Here is a 27,175-nt window from a genome sequence, read left to right as displayed (position 1 = left end):
TTATATGTGTAATTAATTATATTCTATACATACAAAATTTCACTATATTCTTTCTTCATTTTTAAGGACAATTATGTAATATTTAGAATGCCAAGACCTCAACAAAAATAGCAAACACTCAAGCAGCGCCAAAGAGTTATTCCCTTAGTGATAAGAACATTGTGAAATATGACATACATGTTTTAACAGTCTTGAAATAAAAAAAATGTGTTAACAGGTAACAATCGCATCATGACATACAATACAACGTTATAAATTTTCCATTAGTACGTACTATTCCAAAACTCTCGATTTTCATCTGATATAATCCCGCTGCCGTCAATATACACGGTTTGTTGGACCTGATTTGCATCATATAAAGCATTTTTTGAATCTTCACGGGACTTTCATACCATTTGGAGGCGAATCTATAACGAGATCCATAAAGTTAGATCACTTTTTGTTTTCATAAATTTATACGTATATACAACTTACATTGTATCGGCCAATCTTGAACTTTCATCCAACAGTATTTGCCCAGGTAGACTAACGACGTACAAATGGATTTGTTGAGCTGTAAGAAACACGGCAGTCCTGATGGCTTCTCCGGGTCGCCCCAAGAACATAACTAGCTGGAAAATAAAAGCATTGCTTTGTTCTTCTTTTCCAATAATCGTTAATTCCATAAATTATTGCGAAAAGCAAACATGAGAATGTATAATTGAAGTTCTCTCACTTCAACTGCAGTTACGCTGATAACCAGCATATTTAATCCCATCTGAATCAAATATAAGTTCCGACAGCAACTGTCAAGGATCTCGTAAAATCTTGAAACGAATATTGAATGAATTAAAATTAATTAAAATTCAACTTGACTTAAAATTATTTTTAAACACTAAGTACAGACTGGAGAGCTTCATGATGTAAAACTACGGATCGTTTGAACTTTTCGTATCCTTTACTATCAATGTTTGATTCGTCTTTCATCGAAATATTATTTTCTGCAGCTTCCAAAATTTGATATCTAAATGCGTTTACAATTAAAATACAATTTAATAAATATCAATGAACGAGATAAATACTGTAAAACATAAAAGTAATCATACAGTAAACTGCACAATTTGCACGGTTAAAGTATCATGCAATATAACAAGAAGAAACGAAGTAATTTTTATTGTGTCTTATATTTACCCACATACTGCAAACAGACCGCAAGCATGATGAATAATAGTAATGTATAATGAATCAACGACTACGATCATTAAAACCACAGCAATCGCAACGCAAGACAAATGTACATACACGCCGTAAAAATATTCAAACTCGTCCAGGATCACGTAATTAACTTTAAATATGTGCTGCCGTGGTCGGGTTTCATTTAGTGGCGAAATAATATCCAGAAAGGGATTACGCAAAGGAACGGATAGGAACAGTACCAAAAATATTATTAATATTCCTGAAAACGACTTTTTAATTGATACATTGTTTACTAAATAATTATCAGAAACAAAAATCACGATACCACTTACTTCTGTACATATATGCAAGTTTATTTCCCTGTTCGGTAAACTTGTTTAACATGTGCAATTCATCTTTTGAATTGAGTAGATTTCTTCCCCGTACCACGAATCCGAATAATTTTCGAAACTGCAGTATGTTTAACGATTACAATTTTTCTTATTTAAATTGCTTCTTTGCTGTATAAGTTTGCATACGTACGCGTATTTTGTTCGAATGAACATTCAGTAATTTTATTATGCTAGCAGTTCCTGCAAGCAGTTGTGGTAAATCCTCGAAAATCCCATCGTAATCCTTCTCGCGTAAAGTATTATAGAATTTGATAGTCTATCGGGCCATGTGTTACAGTCGTGTAACAATATTATATGATTATTTGCTTTGTTATTTAAAATTAGATTTTTTTCATTTTATTATATTAATATTACGCATATTCGATTGATAGTAAGCATTTTGTTCTACATTACGATAATATGATAGTTCTTACCGCTGGATAGCAAACGCTTGAATACAGTATAAGTATTGCAAATACTATGATATTACTAGTCTGATTATCCTGATATGGGTTTATTCCAAGGATAGATAAATATGTTTTAAGCGTTTTATAGTAGATAATATCAAACGCATTCAAAGTCTGCTCTCTGTTCTCCTGAAACACTGAATATCTACACGTGTATAACTCAATTTATATTCTTAATTGAATATCATAATCGAATAACAAATTGTAAATCGTAGAATATTAGTAGATCTTAATTCACGCAAGTTTATTTTTGAATTAATAAAATGTTCACTTTCAAAGAACTGCGGCTAAGTTATCAATAGAAGTCCTACGGTACTAATTTTTTTCTTACTGTGCGCATTCTTGGGTTTCTGGAATGACATTTTAACTAGCGTAGAGAATATGGCAACAAATGTTTGTAATAAAACTGTTCTGACTGTTATAAAACCGAGAACGGGAAGATCTTGGAAGTCAGTTTAGCGATTGTAGTTATTTTCGCCGCTCGATATCAATACATGCAATTTCGCTATCAAGTAAAATTGGAAACAATTTCTACATAGTCAGTATACATTACAGTGTCATATTATAATAGCGATGTAGTAGTTACAACAATGTCATGTCAGAGGCTGGTTGGTTGTACGCCAATTGTACCAGAAATTCAAGATCTATGATTATTCTGAAATATTAATGACGGTTGTTTCAAGACGACATCCGTTGGAATATCCGGTAACAGGGAAAACATTTTCAAACAAGTATAGTTATTGGAAGTTTCAGGATATTTTAAGAAGAATTACTACTTACATTTCGTATGCTTGTTTTTCCTGCGTTGTGAAGTGACGATAATTCTTTTGATTGTCTCTTTCAGAACTTTCAATCAGAGAGATAAAAGAAACTTCACTTTACCGTTGTTTTCATTTCGCTGTTAAAGTTAATGCATGTTGACTTTTTGTGACAAAATTTTTCTATATCTATATAATTCAGAGGAATGGTAATAAATTGACGATTTTCATAAGATTTACAATACGATTTTTTTTAAATAATGCTGTGAAGAATATATAGTTTAATTCTTCGTTTGCACATTTGATAAAAGCTTCTAAACTACTCAACTATGTATTTTACTTGTTTATTCTATTTCTATTCTAAATTCGACTAAATAAGCGCAATATACCCAACTAAATATTTTTGATTGACAATATCGAATCATTCCTTCAGTGACGTCAACACTGTAAAATACGACATGCACGTTTTGAAGGTCTTGAAACAAAAGTACTCATTAATAATAATTAAATGCAACGCGTTATCTTTAATACCTCTTCAACGTTACGTACGGTGCCAAAATTTTCCATATTCATAGTGTATAATCCACCAGCCGTCAATGCACACAGCTTTTGAGTCCTCATTTGCATCGTATGAAGCATTTTTTGAATTTTTACTGGCATTCTATACCATGTAAAACCGTATCTGTTTTAACAAAGAATCAATAATTATTTACGCATTATGTATACTGTATTAAATACGTACATGTTATTTGATAGATTGGAACAGTGGTCCAAAAGTATTTGTCCAGGAAGGCTAATCATGAACAAGTGGAATTGCTTGGCTATAAGAAATACAGCTACTCTAAGTGCTTCTTCAGGTGTGTCTAGATTTACGGTCATCTGGAGAAAAGTATTACTAATTATTTCACATTTTTTGTATTGCTAATTGTATACACACACTTTTCAACATTTGATTATTCTTACTTGGACAGCTATAGCGCTTATGCCCGTCATGATAAATCCAACCTGAAGCAAATAACTAATTCGAAGGCTTTCGTTCAGGATATCATAAAACCTCGATAAATAATAAAGTAATAAATTAGTAAATTATATAGTACATATTGGAATTAATAAATTATTATATTGTGTTATTTGTTGACGAGTATACAAACTGAAGAGCCCTGTCGTGTGTGATCACGCAATTCTTAAATTGTTCATGCATATAATTCTCCATGATAACTTCATTAGTAAACACTCTCTCACTTTCTGTTATTTTCTGAACCTGATACCTGCATTCATAACAAGAATTGGGATAGAGTGTATGAGATGCCTAGAATGTTTGTTAGTACAAGGGATATGTAGTTGTATAACACTAAATATGTGATATCAATAATCTAACTGTGTATAGTTTTGTTAACATAATTATATTTACCCACATACAGCAAACAATCCGCTGTTATGATAAACTGCGATGGTGTACAAGGAATCTATGGCAAGTACGCTTATCACACTAATGATTCCCGTCCAAGCTAAATGTAAGTAAACGTAAAAAAAATAGTCATCACTGTTAAAAATTAAATAATTGACTTTAATTATTTGTTGCCGTGGTCGAGTTTCATTTAGTGGCAGGACGATGTCAAGAATAGGAAAAAATAGCGGGGCCAGCAGAAAGAATGCCGTAAAAATCAATATAGTATCTGGAAAATATTAAAAGCAATTTGTAGGTACAATCAAACTAAAAAATAACAACACTGTTACTTACTTCTGTATAATTGCGCAAATCTGCTTCCTTGTAAGGTAATCTCTTCTAAGATGTGTATACCATTATTCAAAGTTAATCGTTCCCACTCTTTTGTCACAAAATCTAACAATCGTTTAAACTATAACATAACACAAATTTTACGAAATTTTTACAGCTAGCTATGTATGGAAACTCATTACCATTAAAAAGAATACACGTACGTTTTCTCTGTAAAAATACACGTTCAATATTTTAACGATGCTAATCGCAGATGTAGTTAAATGTGGCATACACTCGATTGCTGCACCCATATTTTTGTTACATATTGACACGTAAAATTCGAATGACTATATCAAGTCGAAAGTCCCAATTATTTAAAAATATTATCCGATCTACTGAATATTAGATATATTTTTCTTACCGATGGAACAAAAATGCTTGTTGTGCTAATCACCAAAATAATTACAATAACATTTCTGATTGCTCTTTTTTGATGAGGATCTTGTCCCACAAATTGTAAATATTTCTTCAACTTGTTGTAATAAGGGATATCGAATATATCGAGATGTTGGCCTCTGTCCCTCTGCAATTCTGAATATTCTGAATTTCAATTAATTTTGTAAAAATATAATTTTATTACACGAATGTCACGTAAGTATACTTAATGTAGTGTTTGCACTTTGAGTACCATGTTATTTGAATTTAAGTAACGCATACATGAGTGATAATGTTATTTATCTTTTCAGTTTACCCGGTTTTCATTTAAGCACTCAAAGTTTTAACAATGTTAATTAAGATTCGATGCAAACGAAGAATGTCCAGAAACTGGACTGTGTTTGTTTGTGTTACTTCGCGGCAAAACGTATTCATCTGCATCGAGTCTAAGGTGAAACTAGATATCCCAATCATGATGTACATATATCTTATTTTTCTTACTATTCATGTTTATAAATTCCTAGAATAACGATTCTGTATTTGAAATGTGTAGTAAGAAACGTTTCAAGAAAACTACCTTGTCAAAGGTATGGATAGTATTCTTTATGGTCGAAACAAAACGATCCAGTTATACAGGTATCTTTGGCGCCAAATGGCACAACGCTACTATATTATTTCGATCATTAAGTATTGACCAGGAAAAGTTTGATTCCTTGACACGTAGTCATTATGACGTCATCTTATTTTTACGATATTGTAGGAGACCTCTGTTGTATGTAAGAAAATTATATACACAGGTTTCCAAAGCATCTGTTCGTTGCAATAACTGAGAAATGATTGAATATTCTCCATTATTTAACGTGGTTATTTTCACATTGGCTGTTCGTTGGTAGATTCAATGAAATACAGACGATTGGTCGTTAAATACCTTTGAATTCTTAGAAACAATCTTTCTGTGTGTAGGGCTATCAAATAGTTACAATTGCACTAAGGATCCAGAACTGGAATAGTCCTCTTTACAACTTTGTACTTCCTACAAGTAACGATGCTTCCGTTGGACGCAAGAGAGGAAAAATTAATTATCTTAAAATCTTTGTTCCTGATCGACGAATGATCTGGGTAAGAAGAATTTTATTAATTAATCTTGTACATTACATTACGGATATTACGTTTATTTTTCCTTAACTCTTTCACTGAATTGCAAGTCTGTAACTTTTCTTTTTCATTTCATTGCACACGATCATTTGTGCTTGATTGTTTTAACGGAACCTCCGAAAGGATATCATGGACCCCCTAGAATCCGTAGTGTCTAAGTTAAGAACTATTGTTTTATCGTTAAACTATATACTTCTGCTTCTTGGCTGAAGAATCCAAAGTCTTTGCATTATCCTTTATAGAATAGTGCCTCTACGCTCTGTTCGAATCAGTAGTTCACCGGTATTAAGAGTTATTAAGCTTTCGAGTAGTTAGGGTTGTGTATTGAGCAGGTGTGAGTAATTAAAACAGAAAATGTCTGAACGTGATATGCTTAAGTATTGTACAGGTACCTGAGATTACGAATTTAGACGCGCATTTGTGATACAGCTACGAATATTTGGATTGTCCGGTACTTGTATAAAGAAAGTGCGACATTTTTTAGCCCATTCGGCATAGACAGAAGTCAAGCAACTAAGTAGGATTCCTACATTATCGGTTACGATTTATCAAATAGGGCCACAGATAAAAACACAGAGGCCGATAATGTTGCACAGTACGTGGATTCAAATGCACCATCGGATACCTACAGGTTTTCAAAAAATGTGAGTCATGAAAAGAGGGAGACGCGATCGATTCCATGCATGATAATAAAAAATTCAAGTATAGGAATATCAGACGAGACAGTAAAACTTACAATCCAATTAACAGAAAAATTTCTCCTATACATGATTATTACTTAATTCATCAAGTTATATGTATTTATATTAAACCATAACGTAGAAGCAACATAGAATTTAAATAAAAACGAAAGATTTAGAATTTTATAATATATATTACATTTGTCTTTCAAATTTTCACTTGTAACGTCGTCAAAAAGGGTTCCAAAAATACTACATCATAATTACATACATATATTTCAGAACTGTACCCATAATTTCGAATTTTTCACAGACAAGTTATCATGTAAACTTGTACAATGCAAAGTGAGACATTTTCATTTTAATGTTACTCACATGTTAGGGCTTTAACAGCACCAATGTCACAATTATATATAAAACAAAGATTAGCATATTCGATTTATTAATTTCAATTCAAGCTGAGGCCTAGTAAATCACAATATCAGTATATACAATAGAATAAGAACCGAATGTGTATTTTTAAATACGTGAAAAGATTAAAAACTCCATTAAGCGACCAATGTACAGTGTATGAATCGTAAATCTTATGCAATACGTTTCCAATGATGTTTCATTAACTCTATCAAGTAGTGATTAATAGGGAGGTCTCGAACGAAATACATTTTTCTCTTCAATGTAATCAGAAAACACTTTTGAAGAGTAAAAATATTTAGCAAAACTTCCACCGATTTCCGCATTCGTTGCATAACACAAAAGTAGTCATAGGTTCATCAGCTGATCGTGTTTGCACTTGATTGTAGGTGCAGTTACGTTTCTTGCATTTACCACATTTCAATAAATCAGTTTTCGTTCCCTGTACAGTGGCAAGCTGTGCATCGTTGATTGCCTCCTTCTTAAATTGTTCTCTTAATTGTTTTATTTCGTCGCTTGCCATCTCTTCTGCGGTCATTACAGCAAGTCTAGCAGGTGTTATAGCACCAGCGATAAAATTAGTTCGGAGATTCGGATTCTTTGCATCGCGTAAATTAGCGACTCTGCTTCGCACCTAAAGTGACGACGCGATTAGAAATTTCATACTTATAGTATCAGCGCAAAAATATATAAAAATGAAAAGCTTACTCTGTTTTTATATCTGTTGTCAGTATTTTTAAATTCTGCATAAATTGCTTCCTCTAATTCTTCAGCCAATTCCTCTGGAGTAGCACAACCCTCAATTGTATTTCCATCCACTCTTAATGCCGCTGCTAACAGTTCCCTACATTTAAGCCTTACAGCATCTGTTGTGGTAGGAGCAGGAAAAGTTGATTGTTTTCTTTGTATATCTTTGTGAGGTTTTTCTTCCTTCATTTTGACATCATTTCCATCTGTGTTATCCTTATCTTTCTTTTGATCCCCGTCATCTTTGTTCTTTTCTGACTTATCATCTTTTTTCTTTGAACTGCTCGAAGAAGTAGAATCCTTTTCTTTATTGGATCCTATATGAAAAGGATGCAATAGATTGTAGAATTTTTATTCGCGTCTTAACAAGTTTTACATTTATAAATTTATTTCTTTTACCAGACAAGAATTTTTTCCAATTTTTTATCAGAGTTTTGGATAATGATATAACTTCCTCGTCTCTGCTTGATTTTCTCAGTGCATTCACTGTCATCCCAATACGCGTCTTGGTCAAAAGTTCCAAGTCAACAGGCAATTTTTGCAATATTTTAAGTAATTCAAGCGCTTGCTCTTGCCCCTGTAAAAAGTACAAAACATTGTAATTTATTAGAAAAAAAATATAAGTACAAAATTCACATGACTCATCAATTTTTTTTTTAACATAAACTTTGTACATGATGTTTATATAATTTATTTAACTTTGTTAATTCTTTTCAGAACATCATAATTAAGTCAAAAAAGCAATAACTATTTCATTTTGGTATGTTACAATTCGTTATGTAATTTAATGCATTGTTATTGTGCATCCTTATTATCAAAACACACATATACATGCATACATACAAAAGCACATACACTCGTACAGCCACTTCTTTTAATGAGACAATGTATGCGGATAACAAGCAAGATTTTTAGCCACCTTCGGTATAAATCGAGGGTTGAAAAGTTTTATTCATCGTGTAAATAACGGGAAGGAAATATTTTTTAGCGCTAAACGTTGAATTAACGTTTAAATTAGAGATCCACAACGAATTCAGTGGCTGCGCGGGTAGAAAATTTTACAGAGTGCACTTTAATAAATTCCACATTGAAAACGTGGTTTAACCATAGCAAAGGTTTGCGAACACGTTTAAAATTAGTATGCCCGATATCAAAGCTGCACGACACATTATAATTATAACGCTTTAGTTAGCGCCGAACGGCTTGTATAATAAAATTCGTAAGAATAATTATTTATATTTTACAGAACCATTTTAACGAACGATGGATATATATCCGCTGTACATTTACAATGCATTATAATAATCGTGTTTTATATTGGATAAGAGTTTTGTTCTTGATGAACAGTTTCCAATATGCCGAGCGGTACACAACTATATTTTACTCACTTACTCACCGTCCCGTCACCGCTCGACATTTTGTTTAATTTCTTCTGGATCCGCAGCACTTCTTCTTCGGCACTCATTATGAGAATTCAGTAGTTTTTACACAAAAAACCAATATAAACACATACAGCACACCAGGCAGGCAAACAACAAACTCCTGAGTACGTTTATAACCGTAACTTGCGATGCGGAGTTCGATACTGGATAGGTAACTCGTAACATGTTGAGCTTGCAGTTGTACGGTATTTTATAGTGACATCTTTAGTGACTAAAGTAAAGTAAAAACCGTGGGAACGTTTAAAAATGTTTAATCACTAAGTGTTCGACAATCAATGAACGAAGGAAACTAATCCCTTGTAAAAAGAAAAGTAAGTAAACTGTTTACTATATGAATTGTGCGTGCTAATGAACATGTGTCGACAAAATATCGTGAATATTGATCGATATTATTGTGTAAATAATAATGTTTTATCGGGCTTATCTCTTATGAGATAACAGAATGTATGAATGTGTAATTCTCATCAATGTATTTCTATGGCTTTTAATTACGTATATTTAAAGATGATCGCCTGCACTGGATCGTATGGTCCTAAAAGAAGGTTAAAGTAAGGAGAGTACTAGACAATAACACGGATATTGTACAGATAGAGAGGGGGTAAATCCATGCACGAACTTTCGCCAGTCCGATTATAGAATTAGGTTTCACCGTTCACGGATTCGAGCGTATAGGCTAATTTCTAACCTAATATCAATGTCACTTGTGTTACATTCATGTGTAAATACTATCAGATGCTCTTCAAATCATTCATGATTTGTTAATAGGATGATGTAAGGAAATGAAGTTACGTGATTTCGTTCGTGTTAACAGGTAGCATATAAGTGTACACAAAAATTGTTTGTAATAATGTAACGTTATAATTAAATATTTCGAAGTCAATCGAGAACTCGATTAATTCCCATAACAGTAGGAGCAGCATTTTTTTAATGACATCAGATAATATTTGCATACGTATACAACGATCGTTGGTTTCTCTAAAATATTTATTCACAATGCAACGAAAACCAGTAAGTTAAGTCACGGATTAAAATAGAAAGTGAACGCTTCTTTGTGATCATTATGTGCGAAGACGCCCACATCAAAGAGCAATGGCAACTTTTACAAAGTCTTCGAACTACTGTAGAAGGCTTATTAGTTGATGGTGTTTTAAATGTATGGAACGTTTATGGTGGTTTAAATCGTCTTCACAATGTAATGGAGCGGATATTCAAACATGGCTGCAGAATATTTAATCGAAATGTGAGATGATTGTCTTTGTTAAAACATTACAACACCATTCTCTTATAATTGTTTGTTTTCATTGACGATTGTTTAATTTAGATTCTTCTGTTTTCATTAATCTTTTAAATATTTACTCTTCTTACACCTATAATAATTTTATCAGTTTTACCTATCGTCACTGTATTTCATATTATTTGTATGAAGTAACACGTAATATAATGTTAATAGTAGAATAACGAGTAACAGCCAATAATATTTATTACAAGGGTGAACCAGATTGTTGGATCTTTATTCAAGGATTAAATTGGCTACAACCCTCCTTGGCATTGTCACCGATTGTTTCTGGAACAGAAGATTATCTTTCAAATTTACCAACTCGAATAAAATCGCATAAAGATATGTTATGGTTATATAAAAGGTAATCTTAAAATATATTTATCTAGTTTCTGGTAACACATATGGCTAGATACGTAAATTTACATAACAATTTACTAATTATTAGTTTGGAAAGTCATTCTTTGTCGCATAAGCTTTCATGGCTTTTGTCTGACAAAGAGCATGTACTTTCTTGTTTTGAACCATGGGCATTTCTATGCCAAGAGAACTTAGCTGAAACCACGCTATTATGTTTAAGAGCAGTAGAAAGAAATCAACCTATATTACTCACGGAAATTGATCCATCGCTGGTACGTTATTTTTAATAAAATATTATTTAGTGTCGCTTGTACAGTCGTCGCATCTTCTATCTCAATATTTTTCTTCTCAGTTTCTACCTTGTTGGATATCTCCAAAAACAAGCCCAAAGAAACATCGTCGGTCCTCCTCATATCCGATCAATTTTCCAACCACATATTTTAGTGTGCCAAGAGATAAAGGTATGCATATCGAAACATGTCAATTAGAATCGTTAAAAATAGCATCTGATGATAAAGTTGCTCAACATGATGGCGATAAATGTGATGGAAATAATCAACATAAACCATCAGATTCCAAACAAATTAGTGATATACCCTTGAAAACTTGGAGTAGTCTCTCGACATTGGGTAAAGATCCAGCAAAAAATGTTTCTGCAGCTTCATCCTATACAGCAAATAATAGTCTACAGACAAGTAATGACATTCAAACATCTCCTGTTGAATTGTCAAAAATAATTAATGTAAACTATGGCGGTTTAAAGCAGTCTACATCAACAACTGCAGATAATAAATTACTTACAAAGCCAAGAACTCCAGTGAGGAAAATGAAGAATAAAAGTAAAGTAAAACAGAATCAGATTATGAAGAAGTCCAGCGAAGATTCTGATGTATTAAATAATGAAGAGGTGTCAATTAATACAGTAAAGGAATACCGTATTCCACCATCTAGACCAAATGAAACAGATATAAATATGTGTAGTATGGACACTGCAGAAATTAAGGTTTCTCAGAACCCACGAAGAAAGAGCTCTTTCTTGCCAGGATCTGCACCTGAATTCACTGGTCCATGGAGTTTGGAAATCGAGGGTCAAAAGGACATAAGAACACCAAAGAAAAGTTTCATGGAAGATGGAGGGAGTAGTGTACAACCAATGGCGATAGGTTATTTTCCACGTCCAGCAGAGGGTCAGAGTTTAACAAGCTTCCTTGCTTCTGCACAGTTTTCTCGAACGAATGCTGAATTAGATAGGGAAAACGCACATTTCAGCGTTTCTGAGGCCATGATAGCTGCTATTGAGCAAGTGAAGTGTAACAAGCAATGGCGTCTTATGGAAGAAGCAACCGAAGAAAGTGACGAGGAGATAAATAGCTTGAAGCAGAGGATACGATTGAGGCGTCGTCAGCGACAAGAAGAGCGACGCAAAGGAAGGACGTGGAATCGCGAGCTATTGAGTGACGGAAAAACTGATACAACAACCACCGATCAAAGTGTTAGTCCTCTGTCTAGCTCGTCTGATACACCGTCGGAAAATATATCCACAGACGGCATAGAGGACCTAGAGGTAGATGACGAACGAAGTGCATTGAAGCTTAAGAATGCTGGAATTTCTATATCCATGGCATCCTTATACTCAGACGCAGATTTGTATCAATCATCTTCACCTACACATGGAACAGAATCAACATTAACTGAGAGTAGTATGTCCGCGGAGGGTGTAGCTCTGTCGCTTCTCAGCAGGTTTAGCGAGAAACAGTTACCAAGAGCAAGTGAGTTGCAATGGTTGGTCTCTGAGAAAGATGCTCCGCAAACATTGTTACCATTACCAAAAAGTTGGCCAATTAGTCCCGATGACGCGGAAAATTCACGGTCAGTCCCATTACGTGGAACTACGGAATGGGCACCGCCAAGACCTCAAATTATTTTTACACCACATCCTCCACCGGTGTAAGCTTATCAATATAGAAAATGTTATGTACTTATATGCGTGTACATAATCTAACTATTTCGTTAAATATGATATTTTTTTATATTCAGGCGGCGAACTCTTATAGCTAAACAGAATTACAATTGCGCAGGGTGTGGAATGAAAGTTGCCGTGAAATATGCAAATAAATTTCGTTATTGTGAGTATTTAGGTAGATATTTTTGTACTGGATGTCATACTAATCAAGTGGCATTGATACCTGGAAAAATTTTATCTAAATGGGATTTCAACAGGTATAAGATTCATTAGAAATATACAAATCTTCATATAAGACAACTTTATTTACATAATGTTTTTTCATTCAGATATTCTGTATCAAACTTTTCGTATAGATTATTGGATCAAATGGTGTCAGATCCGTTATTCCAAATAAACGACTTGAATCCATCATTATATAGGCGTATAAAGCAATTAGACCGAACAAGACTATTACGTACACAATTATTTTTTTTTAAAGACTTTCTATTTACATGTCGATTTGCAATAAGGTATAAGATCTAAATATTTTTGTTCTTTCTTCTTTGAGTAGTTACAAAAACAACTATATTTTGGAACTCACTATCTTTTTCAGTATTCAAGAAGTGCTAAAAAAGGAACAGAATTATATAATAAGTGAACCTCATGTGTATTCTATTCAAGATTTGATGCAAGTCAAATATGGTATTTTGCCAATGAGGTTACAAGAATTAGTTCAAATGTGTAATATACATATTGTAGGATGTGAGGTAACACATATAATATTCTGCTTATGCACTCCATTCAAAAATTGGTGGTTTAATTAAAATGATATATACAGTTATTTTAAGTGAACTTAATTTTTGTATGGAGTTTATTAAATATTTATGTTTAATACGATCATTTATGTCTTTTTTTTTTAATTTTAGTTATGTCAAGCTAGAGGATTTGTGTGTGAATTGTGTTGTTCTAAAGATGTCATATTTCCATGGGAATTCTCAAAAGTGAGTAGGTGTGACATGTGTGGTGCATGTTTCCATAATGAATGTAAGCAAAACTTTAATAAAGTGGATTGTCCACGATGTATTCGCTTACATGCTAGACAGATATCTAGAGAAGAACAATTTTGACATACGATAAAATTGTCTTGCGTTATATCTTTGCCTATGAATACGGAATTCATGATTTAAATCAAGTTTACATAAATTACTGTTTATAAAAAGATGTTCTTAAATTTTATTTTGGTTTCTATTTAGTATATTTAATATGATACTAATGTATAGTAAATTTAAACTGATCGGTGAGAATAGATTTGAATTATGTTATTAATTATATGCTAAACAGCATACACAAATTAAAATATTTTATTTTTAGAATTTAATATATTCATAGATTTCGCAAGTTGAAATATTAAATTTGCTTGTGTGAAGCAAACGTAGCAAAGACGTAGTAAAGACTGAGAAAAATGTGATATTTAAAATAATTGTAATTTTATTGTAAAGTATTTTATATTTATTTTTTTCGTACATTACGTAATTATTCCTTTCATTATTACGTATATTGTTACCAATGAAAACGGAGAATTAAGAAAGTAAATTTATTATAATTTATTTGTAGTATTTTGTCTACATATATAAATTACTTAAATGTAATAGAGAAAATCGTTTAAAATATGAGGTATTTGAAAAATGAGTAGTCATATTTGTTTTGCTTTTATTTCTTTAACTATAAATCTTAATTTGCTAGACGTTCAATACAAAAAAAGTAGAAAAACAAATTATTGCATGTTATAAACATTGAATATAAAACAACAATATTTAAATTAAGTATTAATAGTGTACATATATATATCAGATATCCAAAAAAGTTCGTGTCGCTCAGTACAGAGTCGTGAGGTGTGTCGGACTTATTGAAAACATCTTGGATACCTGCTATATGTATTGAACTGCTATATTGTATTGAACAAAATATAAATCATAATTTATTGTACCTGGTTCTCGTCATGATTGAAAGTATGCATTGTTTATTTATGAAAGTTGTAAATATAAAAAAATCGAAGTTTATAATAAAATATTAAAAATTTGATGTTATTTCATTTTCTGAAGCTGTTTGTGCAATACAATTTTCTATTAGAGAGCGATATTAACTCTTTGAGATCGTATATGTATATTGACAGGGTTAAGTAGTGGTGAAAGAACATATGAACGTTAAATATGTACAAAAAAGTAAAAATCATTTGATTTTATTAAATTACATCTCGTTTACAATGATACACATGCACACATCTTACAAAATAATAGGTAAAATTACAATAACAGTGTACATTGACTGCCAGTAAAAAAATATATTATAATGATATTATGTACACCACCTAATATTTCGACGAGTCTTAGAATTATATAATATTCCTACTTGTATGGTAAATTTTCATTACATAACAAATCACCTTAAATTTGACTTAATAATTTTTAGAAATATGTACACATTGATAATTGTGATCAGTATGTACAATTACCCTTTCAATTTCTTACATATATATATACTTTTCAAGAAGAATCCTCGATACTTTATGGTTGTTAGCATATAAACTGTATAAATATTATGTGACAAAATTTTTATTTGATTCTATCAAAGTTCTGAATATATTTATATCACAGGTGGTATTTGTAAAAAAAAAGAGTTTGCCATGTTTATTAGTAAGCATAGCAAAAATAGTAACTATGACACAGTAAGGTCTGACGAAAGAATACATCTTTTCGTTATACTCACATTACGCATGTAATTAATTAAAGTAGCAAATATAATTTCATATATAATAGGAGAAATTACTTCCTTTATGAATTGTATATATATATTCTAATTTATTAATTTTATGCAATTTGTATTTATAAAAATTATATTTAAAATTTCATTGTATTGTAAAAACAAGGAAATAATCTCTTTTTTTATACTGTTGATTTTATACTGCGTGATGAGTAAAATAACGTTACATTCGTGGGTATTTTATGACTATACTTAGGAGCATACAATTTATCATCAGTCTATAAAATGCAACAACAATGCATAACAATACGCCACATCCTCTATACGGCTCATTAAAATATGAATGCCGTATTATTTATTAATATATGTATATACGTACCAATTGAATCTAAGTTACAGACTTTGCGTACAGTATAGTATTATATATAATTACAAAAAAAAAAAAGAAGAAAAAGTAGAAAAGTGAAAGATTTGCTGCAATCTCTATATGCATAAAAATGTTTTGAAAATATTAATTCTTCCTTTTATCAGAATTGCTAGAGTATAAAAGCGTGGCGTTAAAATAAATTTTTCAACAAAAAAAAAAAAAAAAAAAAAGAAAAAATAACTTATAAATACTGAGATTACAGAATAATACGAAATTATCAATATTGTATATATAAATAATAATAAAAAAAAGAGAGAAAAATATAATTTTGATACGTATAAAGTTCAAGTAGAGCTTTATGGTCATTTAATTTTGTTATAGTTCTTGAATAATTAATAATTTTCTTATTGTGTGATTTCATTTTCCCTGATTTACATTTATAAGTTAACGCTCGGCGACCTTAATTTTTTACACATTTTATTACAGGCTACCTATCAATAATTAAACAATCCTGTATATTATTGTCAACTATAGTTATAATTAATTACCTAACTTTTTTGTCTTACTTAATTTATATATCTAAACTATCTTTTAATGGCAGCTTTGCTACTTCAAAAAATATCCTGAAAATAAAATGTGTATAAGTTCCGATATTACACCATTTCATCCATGCATAAAAGATGATCGAAAGTCAATATGTACGGTTGTCAATATGTAGGATTTAATTTCAAAATTTTCGTTTATGTGCAACAAAAAAGAAAATAAGTAATTTTATTTAGTGGGAAAAAACTTTTCAAATTTTATATTGCTTATTTGTGCTACAACAATAATTTGACTAGAAAATCATGACAAAAATAAGTTTATACATTTTGAAGCATTATAACTTTGTGAGAAGAGTGGTGAACGATACATGTATTCATGTACTTACTTGTGGCTATACTTATTCCGTACAGTGGTTAGAACTTCTTTATGTTTCCGATGTAAGCCTTGGTTTAAAATATTTACTATATCTCTTATGTCGTCAACTTTATAACCACTATAATATTCTAGGGTTGGGGTCCATCCTCCCAAATCTTTCATTTGTAATGCAAGTAAAAGTGCAGCTGCAGCCATTTTGCTATCACTGAACATTATTGTCGCATAATCCATCAATGAATACTCCAAAATATATCTAGCTAATGTTAACGTAGGCATTGACACTTTTGCACACTGTTTGGAGAAAGGAAACACATTACGATTTGTTGTTACAGAGAATAAAAAAAATATTGAAAAGTAACAAGTTAAGAATAACTCACTCTTGCATATCGTCTGAGAAATCTATAAGAAAGAGGTATACCAAGATCGAAGTCGACTACTTTTAAAACGCTCATTTCCATTCTAATTAATTCTCTCTGCGTGTAAGCACCGTCACATATATACAAAAAATCTTCAACCATTGGAGGTATTCTTTCCTATAAGAATAACAATTATCCATAAGTTTCATGAGACCTTCTAATAAATCTAAATCGGTTGTTTAACGTTGTCGATACTAACGTCGTATTTACTTGCTATGAAAAGGCTAGCAGCGCCTAACAATTGTAATGTTTCTTTTCCAACAGTTACTTTTGTTAAATATAGGTCAACTAGTTTCACAGCCAAATACAAAGTTTCATGATTCAACTCAAAGGATTCTTGAACCTCTACCATCCAGTCGACTAACAAGGCTCTCATCCACCGCGATAGGCACACCTGTTTCCCCATATAATCTCCGATGGGGAATAAACGTTCTCTGTCTTTTAAATAATTGAAGATATCCATGGCATAGTGAGAGACTTGGAATGGATCTAACCAATTTTCTGCATCAAAATCCCACTGGACTCCTTCCGGTAATATTCTGTTAGGAGCTGCGTCTAACTGAGCTACACTTGATTTTTCATCGCTTTTTGCAGGTACTTGGAGTTCACATACCACAATTTCCTTCTCTGTTTTCTCGATTTCTTCAGACTATTTAAACATACATATTTAATGAAATATTTAGAAGGGAATAAGAGCAATTGGTATGTTACTGTTACACAGGATGATTTACTACTCGTGTGACAAATTTTTGAGGTGTAGTATCAGCTGTAAAAATTTCTCACACGGATAGTGAATCACTCTATATAGATAAGATTATTTACCTGAATATTGCTTCTTCTCGACTTTTTTAAGCAGTCATCACCCACATCTTCTAATGCACTTACATACAAAGAACTGTCATCTGATTTTTCTAAATCTAAACTACGTCTAACATTTACAATTTTACTAGGTATTTCAGCTTTCTCATCATCTTTTTTTACCGGTTTCACACGAGGCACTGGCTTTGGTTTCTGTGGTACTACCTCTGGTTTAGTTACAGCTTTTTCAAGTGTTCGAATAGAACTTGTCTGAGTGAAAGGTTTTATTTCTGTAGTAGTTGTCTTCTTCACTGGTTTCTTTGGTTCTTGTGTCTGATGCGTTGCCAATGACTTTCCAATTGCCTGTTAATTTTAATGTTTTTTTTAGTGAACAAGTATAACAACCTTGAATAAGAAGTGATAAAATACTAAATAAAAATGGCTATATTACATACATTAGTGATATTTCCTAGCGCAGATCTTTTAGTTGTCTTTTCTTTTGGCGGGGATGCTTCTGCTTTTCTTTTTATACGAGGATCTTTACCAACAACAGGTGGCTTAAGTGCATTGTTTAATGCAGAATTTTGACTTCTTGTTGTTATTCTCTTTCTTCCTGCTGCTACGTTGATAGCGGTTTGTTTGTTTTGTGCATTTAAAACTTTTGATGGTGCCATGCTCACAAAAATGTTTAATATTCAGAAATGTGGTCTTTCTCTATAAAACAAAGAAATATCAATTAATCATACATTCAATAATGGTACAAATTCATGTTCAGAAAAATTTATTTTTAGTTCATTGCTTTATATAAATCATTACATTTATGTATATATATTACAATAGAGCAATTGATGGAAAGTAAATTGGCCCGCAAAGTCACATTTTTATCTTAACGCAAAAGTATTTCCAGTATATTTCAAAAAAGCAATTTAATAAAAATTCTGAACGTCAGTCAATTTGACAAATTTGGTTGTTCCTGTTAGTATTAAACTATCATGTTAGAATGCAAGAGTAAAGTAATAATCTTTCTCACAGAATTCTGTTTTACATAAGTATGTTAACATATTAAACGTGAAATTAATATTGTTTTCCTTTCAACTGAAACGAGCGGAAGACAAGTCCGTGTGTAAACAATTATATTGTTGATCTACAGGTTAAAACATACGTGGCTAAGCGTATACGAGAAAAGCGATATTTTCAGATTCAATAATTCACTTCATTTCTTCGGGTATTTGCATCTAAGTGTAATTTTGTAGTATTTCATTTAACAGTCGATCGATTTGTTCAAAAATCGAAGCCACTTTCTGTGATAAATTGGGAAATTTGCCCGTATTTTTTCCACCCGGATTTTATTCCTCGACTTGACTTACGGACCGGTACATTCACGATAGGAAAAACGCGGGAACCTACGCTAAGGATACTCCATTAAATAAAATACGAGAACACCACTTTTACAGCTATTTGAAGTCGTAGACGCGATCCTTGGAAATAGTTTTTAAGGAGAAGCATGTAACAAAATAGATGGAAACGTTAAATTAGTCACGACTGCCACAAAGAGTAACTATTGTGAAAACAACTCGAAACAGCTAGAGATTTTCATGAAGTAAAGACGAGATATTTGCAGAAAGTTATTATTTCACAGCGAACGAGTTCTAACTCACCTGCGAATGCGAATTACGGTTTGATGTGCTCTGGTTCGATAATATGTTTCATTTATGAAATTCTTGTCCAACTAATACGTCGTTATAGTGCCCATTCGTCTCACCAGGGCAACTGAAGTTGACGCTGTTTAAAATATCACAGTTACTGTTAGCGCTTTCTCCGATTGGTCCGCTACGCGTTGTGTAAACCAACCAGAAATGTGGAAACAAGCACGAGCGCCGCCTATAGACAAAATTTCCAATTGAATACTTCCCTATTCGTTCAAAAACGTATCGGTTTTTATACTTTAAGCGACCACGTATTAACTTCTACTTTGCCTGTACAATGAAACTCGAATCTTGAGTTATTTCTAACATTAGAAATATGATTTATTAGTAGATCGTTCGAATCAATAGATCACCGAAATTTAAGCAAAAGATAATACCGATTCATCAACTGATTTCACGCATTTCATTCGCGGTTAGATACAAACGTTATTTTTTATGATAATACCAACGTACACATAGGTGGAAATATATATACTGTAAAGAGTAATTCCCATTACTTAGTCCGTTGAACATCACACCTCTATATCGTCAACGAATATTCTCACGTGAATAACACTCGAATATGATATATATTTTCAACAAACGGTTAACCTTTGACCTGGTTCAGTTTGTCGATGAAAAGGAAAATACCAAGCATGCTTGTTCGAGCTACGAATCTGAACGATTGATTGTGCAATCAGAAGATCGTGAACGGCATTTACTTTAGTCGGTGTTTGTTAACCTAACAATTTTAAACATGACTTTCGTTTGAACTTTGTGAGAATTTGTCACGTACCGGCTACTTATTATATATCCTCCGCATACAGGTGCATCGTCGCGTGTTCTACTCCGAAATTCGGTCTCATTGGTCTAGAATAATACAGGCGGCCAAGGAATGCAAAGTGAACGTTTTGTAGTTAAGTATATAACAGTGAACAACTGTTTTGTCTACTTGTCAGATACCTGGACACGTAAATTGGAGACTAAGGTTGGTATTTTCGTAACTAACGTACTTCGTGCAACGAACTAGAGATGCGTATGACACGTATCATGTATAGCAATAGATAGAAAATCTGATACACCAATTGAAAAGCAACCAGCTGATTTCGAACGGGATGATATTTTGTTGTCTCACCAGATGTCGAGGTTGATATTTTCTTCAATTCCTAGGTCGAGAAGAAAATTCTTTTCTTAATGGATATCGTTATAACGTTAAATGTTATCGCTGTTTATTAGAACGAACAATTAAAACGTTGCGACGTTCGTGAGAAAGAATTGTGAATGTTGATAACTAGTTTAGCTGTGCTGTTTTGTTTCTGCGTTGATAAAGATGCTCCCTCTAATTTTCAAATATTATGAATTCCAGGAAAATGTAATCGAAATAATGTACAAACGCAAGACGTATTACGTATCTTGTTACGTGAGACCAAATCTCAACGAAACTTTGTGCATTGGTACAACATTTGCAAGAAGTTTGAACATCGATGAAGGGGATGAAGTCTTCGTGTCTTCCGTGAAAGATGTTCCACTTCTAACACAAATTAATGTCTTACCTTTGACTGCGAATGATAGAGAAATTTTGGTAAGTCGTAAGAACAAAACTCGTTATATTGAACAGTTCAAAGTGTAATAATTTTTGCAGGAATTGCAAATGGAAAAGGTGCAGTCGACTCTGCTGAATCAAATTCGAGTGGTGGCCGAGAGACAGCCGATCATTGCGTGGGTTTCCAAATTTTCTTCGGTGACACTAATCGTAGGTAAGTGTCAAACGTATCCTCGTTATCTCCAGAATAAGTTTTACGAGCTGATATATCGTCTAAAAATTCAAATAAGGTAAAAACTAAGAGTTTCGTAGTTCAATTCGCAATTTAAAACTTTATTTTTTTTACCCGTGGCGCCATCTCTGCGAAAAGTGCTCAAACTGTTCGCACAGCGTTATCAACAGCGAAGTGAACTACTTACCGACTAGTGGCGCCATCTCCGCGCAGAAGGTTGAAACTAATACTCAATTAGTTCAGCACTTTGCGTATAGATGGCGCCACCAGTCGGTAAGTAGTTCACTTCGCTGTCGATAACGCTGTGCGAACAGTTTGAGCACTTTTCACAGAGATGGCGCCACGGGTAAAAAAGTAAAGTTTTAAATTACGAATTTGAAATACTAAAGTGGAGAAACGAAACACTCTGTCCTTCCACAGAGTCGCTTGAACCAGCCGTCAGGTACGGAAAACTGGAGCAATTATCAGAAGTGCACGTTGCAGATACAGTAGCGAATACGAGAAGCAATTCCATGCAAGATGATAGGAACAAGTCCTCCGGCGTTGCGGACAATTTGATTTCAGCTTTGAAAAGGCTGAATCCAATCGCAACCGATCAGAACGCTGCACGGGAGACCCAAGCGGTCAGGAACCGCGAGCTTTTGCAAAGTTTTCGAAACAGAAAAAAACCCATGATATATCGCGTCCATCCGATGCCCGTAATGAACGCGAGCCAAGGGAACAAATTTGATGAGATTGCGCGCTGCCCTTATCACGTGTTCGTACCGAGAAATCAAGCCCCGAAGTTCTCCGTCGATTTTGCGGTTTGTCGTGTACGAAAAATCCCAGAAGAGAAGCAATACGTAAACGGAACTAAGACTAGTTTCCTTAGAAAAGACGAATCGTCCGTGCCAAAGCTTTCAATGGAATTAACAGTAAAATTGTACGTACTGGAGAACGTGCTGGAGAGGTCCTCCGTATTGGACAACAGTTATTTTAACGTTAATTACAGTCATCCGAGTATATACGTATCGGATAGTTTGAGAATTAGTTTAAGCTTAAAAACCGGCGCGAAAGTCAGCCTGTGGATGGCAGATAGTTTCGAGAAATGTCTGCCCACTGCCATCGAAGTATTCTCGTGGAGGGGCTCCGTGTCCGCGGAAGATTTCAAGGATTACGTTAAGATGCATTCCGTTCATAAGGAATTGTGGATCAATTCTTGCGCTGTTATTACTACGGACAATGGAAGTCGTTGTATCACGAAGATTTCGCCAGAGAAATGTTCGTTCGCCATGCTCGACGAGGCTGATTTGAAGGACGTGAGGATCCACGCTAGATCGGTGGAAGAAGAGAGCGATTTGCGACTGTTCGAGGAATCGAACGAGGAACATCGACGCTTAGAAAAGATATCTACGAGGTATCGTTACTTTTCTTTTTTTTTTTAACTGTTTAGCGTAGAAAATTTTAGTATGTTTGCATTCTTCGACGATTCTTTTACTGAAACAAACACATCGTTCTTTCCAGACACTTAGATCACATTTTAACCGAATGTCGCCTCGCGTTAGATCTTAGTCTAGGCCTGCACACGCAATTGCCTTTCGAGTACGACCGCGAAAATATTTTAATCTCCGGTGAGATTGGTTCAGGCAAGACAACGACTTGCGAAATGCTTATAAATCACTTGCGGAGTTCGCCTAATTTCGTGCACACACACATGCTCGACTGTAGGTCTCTAAAAGGTAATTAACTTGGAACCTCTCGGATAATCTCATAATTTCCCTCAAATAAGTTATTATCATCAATTTGTTTAGGAAAGAAGGCTGAAATGATGCAGAAAATCATCACGACCTCTCTAATCGAATGCATTTATTATCAGCCATCGGTGCTGTTCTTGGATGATCTAGAGTCCATCACGAATGCGTCGATGAACGACGAAGAGAATACTCCGGACGCCATAAATGCTGCTAGGTATTTTTTTTTTATTTTCGTTTTAATGAAAATAAGAGATTGTTCGTACAAAATTTTCTGCTGTTAGGATTACAGATATATTGGTTAACACAGTGACACAGTGCCAGGAGAATTATCAGGTTTCGGTAGTTGCCACGTGCACGAGTGTTAACAGGATAGGCCAAAAGTTAAGGCCGGCTAGGGGTTGCCATTTTTTCAGGACTGTCGTGTCGATTCCTAATCTCGAAAAGGTATCAGAACAATCGCACTTTTGTTAATAAAAAATTCTGCTTTTTAATTTCTCCTCGTTATTTTGGTATTTTAATTCTTGCATAGTAATTAAGTACCGCGCGGTTCGATAGTTAAATCCTCCTCGCGTTGGATAAGTTACGTCGCAATTAGCATTTTCATGTACTGTATAACCGGTCCTCTCTAATCAGGCAGATAGAATCGATATTTTGCAATTAATGCTTGGGGACAAGTTGTACGTGCCCGGAGACGTGAATTGGGATTACTATGGAAACAAGACTGAGGGATGGATGGTTCAGGACCTCGTGGATATGGCTGAGAAAGCTGTGTTTGCCGCTTGGAAGCGTCACGGTAACAAAATCTATCGTAATTACTACCCCGCTCGCAAGAAACACTAAATTAAAATATATCGCAACTAATTGTAGCAAAACTTGTATTCCATCGCATCCTCTTCATTGATATTACATTGTTAACTTGATATTAAAAATTAAGTGGATTTCTTTGGTCGCACTGATAGGGTAGTTTCGCAATCAAAGGATTAGATCTCGTTTGCTAATTAGAATTGTTAAATAAATGCGAGTGATTTTGATTTTCAATGAAAAAGGGAGGTCTGAGTTGCCTGTTGTGGTCGCGGAAGAGGATGTGGCGAGCGCTTTGCAGAATTGCACCCCAATGTCTCTGCAAGGCGTGCAACTGTACAAAGGCGCGGGTCACGTTTGGTCAGACATTGGTGGCCTGGCCGAAGTAAAGAGATCCTTGGTGGAAATATTACAGTGGCCGCTGAAATACCCCGAGCTATTCAAGAACGCGCCAATTAAACTGCAGAATGGCGTTCTGTTGTACGGCATGCCTGGAACGGGGAAAACGATGCTCGCCAAAGCGATCGCTAACGAGTGCGGTGTTAATTTAATTAGCGTCAAAGTATGAGGATTTTCTTTCTTTTCGTACTTCTATTCGACTCAATTGGTGATTCGATTTAAAAATGGCTTTTCTAGGGTCCCGAATTGCTGTCCAAATACATTGGTGTTAGCGAGGAGTCTGTCAGGAATGTATTCGAAAGGTGCGATTATTTAATTAGATATTAGATTAATGGAGATCATCTTACAATTAACATTGAAATTTGCAGAGCTCTTCGTGCCAAACCGTGTGTTCTGTTCTTCGATGAATTCGACAGTCTTGCACCTAGGTAAGTTAATCACGAACTCAGTTTTGTAACTCTAATTTTTTTTCTCTTTCATAATCAATTCTGAAACTATTTAACGCGTCGATTGTAATTTATTTTAGACGAGGTCACGATAGCACCGGAGTTACCGATAGAGTAGTAAACCAATTATTAACACAAATGGACGGAGTCGAGGACAGGGAAGGTGTCGCGGTCGTGGCAGCGTCTTCGAGGCCAGATTTGTTGGACCCGGCACTGTTGAGACCTGGACGTCTCGATAAAGCGTTATACTGTCCACTTCCAGATGAGGTATACACGTTTTTCAAACGATACAATTTGCAATTCTGTGCTAATTAAAACCGTTGTCCGAATGACAGACGGACAGAGAGGAAATTTTGTCCGCTCAATGCAAAACCCAGAACGTAGACACGACGGAATTGAATCTGAAAGAACTAGCGAGCCTCACATCGGGATTCACCGGCGCAGACTTGAACGCTGTGGTAACGCAGGCCCGGTTATCGGCTTACGAAGACGCCGTTGCAAACGCTTCCGTAAGTAATCATTACCAACATCGTTGCACACGTTTTTTCACTCTCTATTGTCCGAAACACATCGCGGGAAGAAACGAAAACGGACTGCGTATTCCGTGGCTCGAAGTGCGCCTCCTCTGTCCTTAACGATCGCGTCCCGTTTTGTTGCGCGCCCCGTCGTATCTTTCCCCCGCAATAATGAAAAGCATTTTAGCGCGACTCCGGCTGAGAATCATTTGTAGGGAGGCTTCCGAAGTAAGATACTGCGTAATGATGATAATATCGTTAGGTGTATACTCCTCCTCTTCCTTCTACCTACCATCTCCCTCTCACTCTCTTTCTCTCTCCCTCTCTCTTTCTCTCTGCCCTCGTGTCCTATGTACATAGAGTGTCGAGCTAGCCTAGGTGGGTAGGTACGGTGCGATATAACTGAGGAAACGTAGACCAGGTTTATTAGCGTACGCTGCCGAGAGCACCAGCTATCCCCCATCTCGCTCCACTTCATCCTGGCCTACGCCTCGCTGAACGTCGAGGGGGTTATTATCTTATGCGTTATAATGATACACGGTTTAGGGCCTGCAGCAGTCCTGTAAAATCGAAAGGCAGACACCCGTCTTCCCACATCCCGACCCCACGCTTGCCATCCTGTTTCCTGGACGAAGGATCTCGACGATCGAACCATCAGACGATCTCCTTTGACGCCACGCCAAGAGGGTGTCTCACGTAGCCAAATCAATTATGATATACGCAAATGATGCTTTGTATACGTTTCACTTTATTATTTTACGATGTGATATTGATTAATGCGCGTAACGTTCGTTTTTATTAAACTTTTGTTATATTATTATGTAATTTCGTTTAGTGCTAAGCGTTGTACAATCATTATAAACGCTGAATGTTTGGCGCGCGATACGGCGAAGGTGGCAAGGCCATTAATTAACTTCCTACGGAGAAAACGAAGTTGCGCCGCCACTTACCTACCGGAAGAACACGAATATCCAAACTGTACGTCTAATTAGCGCGCGAGTTTCCTGAGCGCGACGCGTTCCTCTCGAAACGCGTCTCACTGATAAGCGATAATGCCTATAGATAGACGTACAGCCTGTTCCTCGCTTAACCTACCAATTAATAGCGTCGTCTTTTCAACCTTGATTTCAGGACGGGAAGATCGAGGCGGAGGACATCAAGGTTGTTCAGACTCATTTAATCGAGTCCGTTAAATCCACTCACCCCTCTCTATCCGCCATCGAGAAAGAGAAATACAGAAGAATGTAAGTATACTTTCAAACATTTTCACGTTTACTTTGACTAATCCCGATGTTTCACGCAGCTACGCTAGGTTTGCGAGGAACGATAATTTCATGGAAGATGTGGTAAAGAATCAAAAGGCTACTTTGGCATGAACTTCTTAAAACGAACAATTTGAGTAGCTATTTTTAGTATAGAGATCTATATTTTTCATAACATCCTATCGCAATAAAGGTACTCTTCAGAACAGATCAAAGATTCCATCGAAACGCTCGCTCGACTCTTTCATACCAGGGTGCAATCAAATTTTCCATGACAAGGAACCATCCTTGCGCTCCAAAATCGTATCGGAGCGAAGAAGATCGCTCCTCCCTTCGGCCACCCCCTTTCCTGCTCTA

At 34.6% G+C, this 27,175-nt stretch overlaps 5 protein-coding genes across 12 annotated transcripts; 2 read left to right on the top strand and 3 right to left on the bottom strand.

The window, feature by feature from the left end:
- Window positions 1–3: 3 nt before the first annotated feature.
- Window positions 4–5,693, bottom strand: LOC143423639 (uncharacterized). Its single transcript, XM_076895165.1, has 19 exons — window positions 5,429–5,693; window positions 4,914–5,083; window positions 4,714–4,839; window positions 4,514–4,631; window positions 4,184–4,448; window positions 3,924–4,040; window positions 3,736–3,826; window positions 3,515–3,651; window positions 3,322–3,454; window positions 3,196–3,247; window positions 2,346–2,465; window positions 1,982–2,151; window positions 1,699–1,824; window positions 1,509–1,626; window positions 1,171–1,435; window positions 887–1,003; window positions 716–806; window positions 475–611; window positions 4–407 (listed from the first exon to the last, which is right to left on the bottom strand). Exons 1-19 carry the CDS (start codon window positions 5,433–5,435, stop codon window positions 230–232), a joined length of 2,538 nt encoding a protein of 845 aa, XP_076751280.1. The 5' UTR covers window positions 5,436–5,693; the 3' UTR covers window positions 4–229.
- Window positions 5,694–7,187: 1,494 nt separating this feature from the next.
- Window positions 7,188–9,545, bottom strand: Tfiis (RNA polymerase II elongation factor). 3 transcript variants are annotated; one of them, XM_076907179.1, is made up of 4 exons: window positions 9,317–9,545; window positions 8,320–8,497; window positions 7,882–8,237; window positions 7,188–7,807 (listed from the first exon to the last, which is right to left on the bottom strand). In XM_076907179.1, exons 1-4 carry the CDS (start codon window positions 9,383–9,385, stop codon window positions 7,472–7,474), a joined length of 939 nt encoding a protein of 312 aa, XP_076763294.1. In that variant the 5' UTR covers window positions 9,386–9,545; the 3' UTR covers window positions 7,188–7,471. The 3 variants fall into 3 exon arrangements, with proteins under 3 accessions (XP_076763294.1, XP_076763301.1, XP_076763309.1); XM_076907186.1 differs by having other exon boundaries at window positions 9,309–9,540; XM_076907194.1 differs by having other exon boundaries at window positions 9,313–9,540.
- A 363-nt stretch (window positions 9,546–9,908) lies between these two features.
- Rubicon (run domain Beclin-1-interacting and cysteine-rich domain-containing protein rubicon) lies at window positions 9,909–18,095 on the top strand. 4 transcript variants are annotated; one of them, XR_013102608.1, is made up of 10 exons: window positions 9,909–10,602; window positions 10,851–11,002; window positions 11,087–11,270; window positions 11,351–12,945; window positions 13,036–13,218; window positions 13,291–13,473; window positions 13,557–13,710; window positions 13,870–13,944; window positions 17,737–17,935; window positions 17,999–18,095. XR_013102608.1 is itself a non-coding variant. In XM_076906188.1 (9 exons), the coding sequence occupies exons 1-9, from the start codon at window positions 10,423–10,425 to the stop codon at window positions 14,366–14,368; spliced, it is 2,742 nt and encodes a 913-aa protein (XP_076762303.1). In that variant the 5' UTR covers window positions 9,909–10,422; the 3' UTR covers window positions 14,369–14,644. The 4 variants fall into 4 exon arrangements, 3 of the variants coding, with proteins under 3 accessions (XP_076762303.1, XP_076762294.1, XP_076762285.1); XM_076906188.1 differs by lacking the exons at window positions 17,737–17,935; window positions 17,999–18,095 and adding an exon at window positions 14,333–14,644; XM_076906179.1 differs by lacking the exons at window positions 17,737–17,935; window positions 17,999–18,095 and having other exon boundaries at window positions 13,318–13,473; window positions 13,870–14,648.
- Cycb3 (cyclin B3) lies at window positions 16,235–20,822 on the bottom strand. Of its 2 annotated transcripts, XM_076906892.1 has the most exons (9): window positions 20,684–20,822; window positions 19,861–19,984; window positions 18,658–18,916; window positions 18,227–18,565; window positions 17,604–18,053; window positions 17,366–17,521; window positions 16,999–17,279; window positions 16,637–16,693; window positions 16,235–16,561 (listed from the first exon to the last, which is right to left on the bottom strand). In XM_076906892.1, the coding sequence occupies exons 3-8, from the start codon at window positions 18,874–18,876 to the stop codon at window positions 16,642–16,644; spliced, it is 1,497 nt and encodes a 498-aa protein (XP_076763007.1). In that variant the 5' UTR covers window positions 18,877–18,916; window positions 19,861–19,984; window positions 20,684–20,822; the 3' UTR covers window positions 16,235–16,561; window positions 16,637–16,641. The 2 variants fall into 2 exon arrangements, with proteins under 2 accessions (XP_076763007.1, XP_076762999.1); XM_076906884.1 differs by having other exon boundaries at window positions 16,235–16,693.
- Window positions 20,783–27,008, top strand: Pex1 (peroxisomal biogenesis factor 1). 2 transcript variants are annotated; one of them, XM_076906128.1, is made up of 15 exons: window positions 20,783–20,875; window positions 21,254–21,469; window positions 21,530–21,644; window positions 22,083–23,058; window positions 23,166–23,380; window positions 23,453–23,609; window positions 23,677–23,839; window positions 24,029–24,188; window positions 24,442–24,758; window positions 24,833–24,897; window positions 24,964–25,023; window positions 25,122–25,308; window positions 25,377–25,550; window positions 26,688–26,800; window positions 26,860–27,008. In XM_076906128.1, the coding sequence occupies exons 1-15, from the start codon at window positions 20,783–20,785 to the stop codon at window positions 26,930–26,932; spliced, it is 3,084 nt and encodes a 1,027-aa protein (XP_076762243.1). In that variant the 3' UTR covers window positions 26,933–27,008. The 2 variants fall into 2 exon arrangements, with proteins under 2 accessions (XP_076762243.1, XP_076762251.1); XM_076906136.1 differs by lacking the exon at window positions 20,783–20,875 and adding an exon at window positions 20,911–20,923.
- Window positions 27,009–27,175: the final 167 nt, after the last annotated feature.

Source organism: Xylocopa sonorina, chromosome 1 (genome assembly GCF_050948175.1).
Source record: "Xylocopa sonorina isolate GNS202 chromosome 1, iyXylSono1_principal, whole genome shotgun sequence".
Classification (NCBI taxonomy): domain Eukaryota; kingdom Metazoa; phylum Arthropoda; class Insecta; order Hymenoptera; family Apidae; genus Xylocopa; species Xylocopa sonorina.
This window is presented reverse-complemented; position numbering and strand designations above follow the sequence as displayed.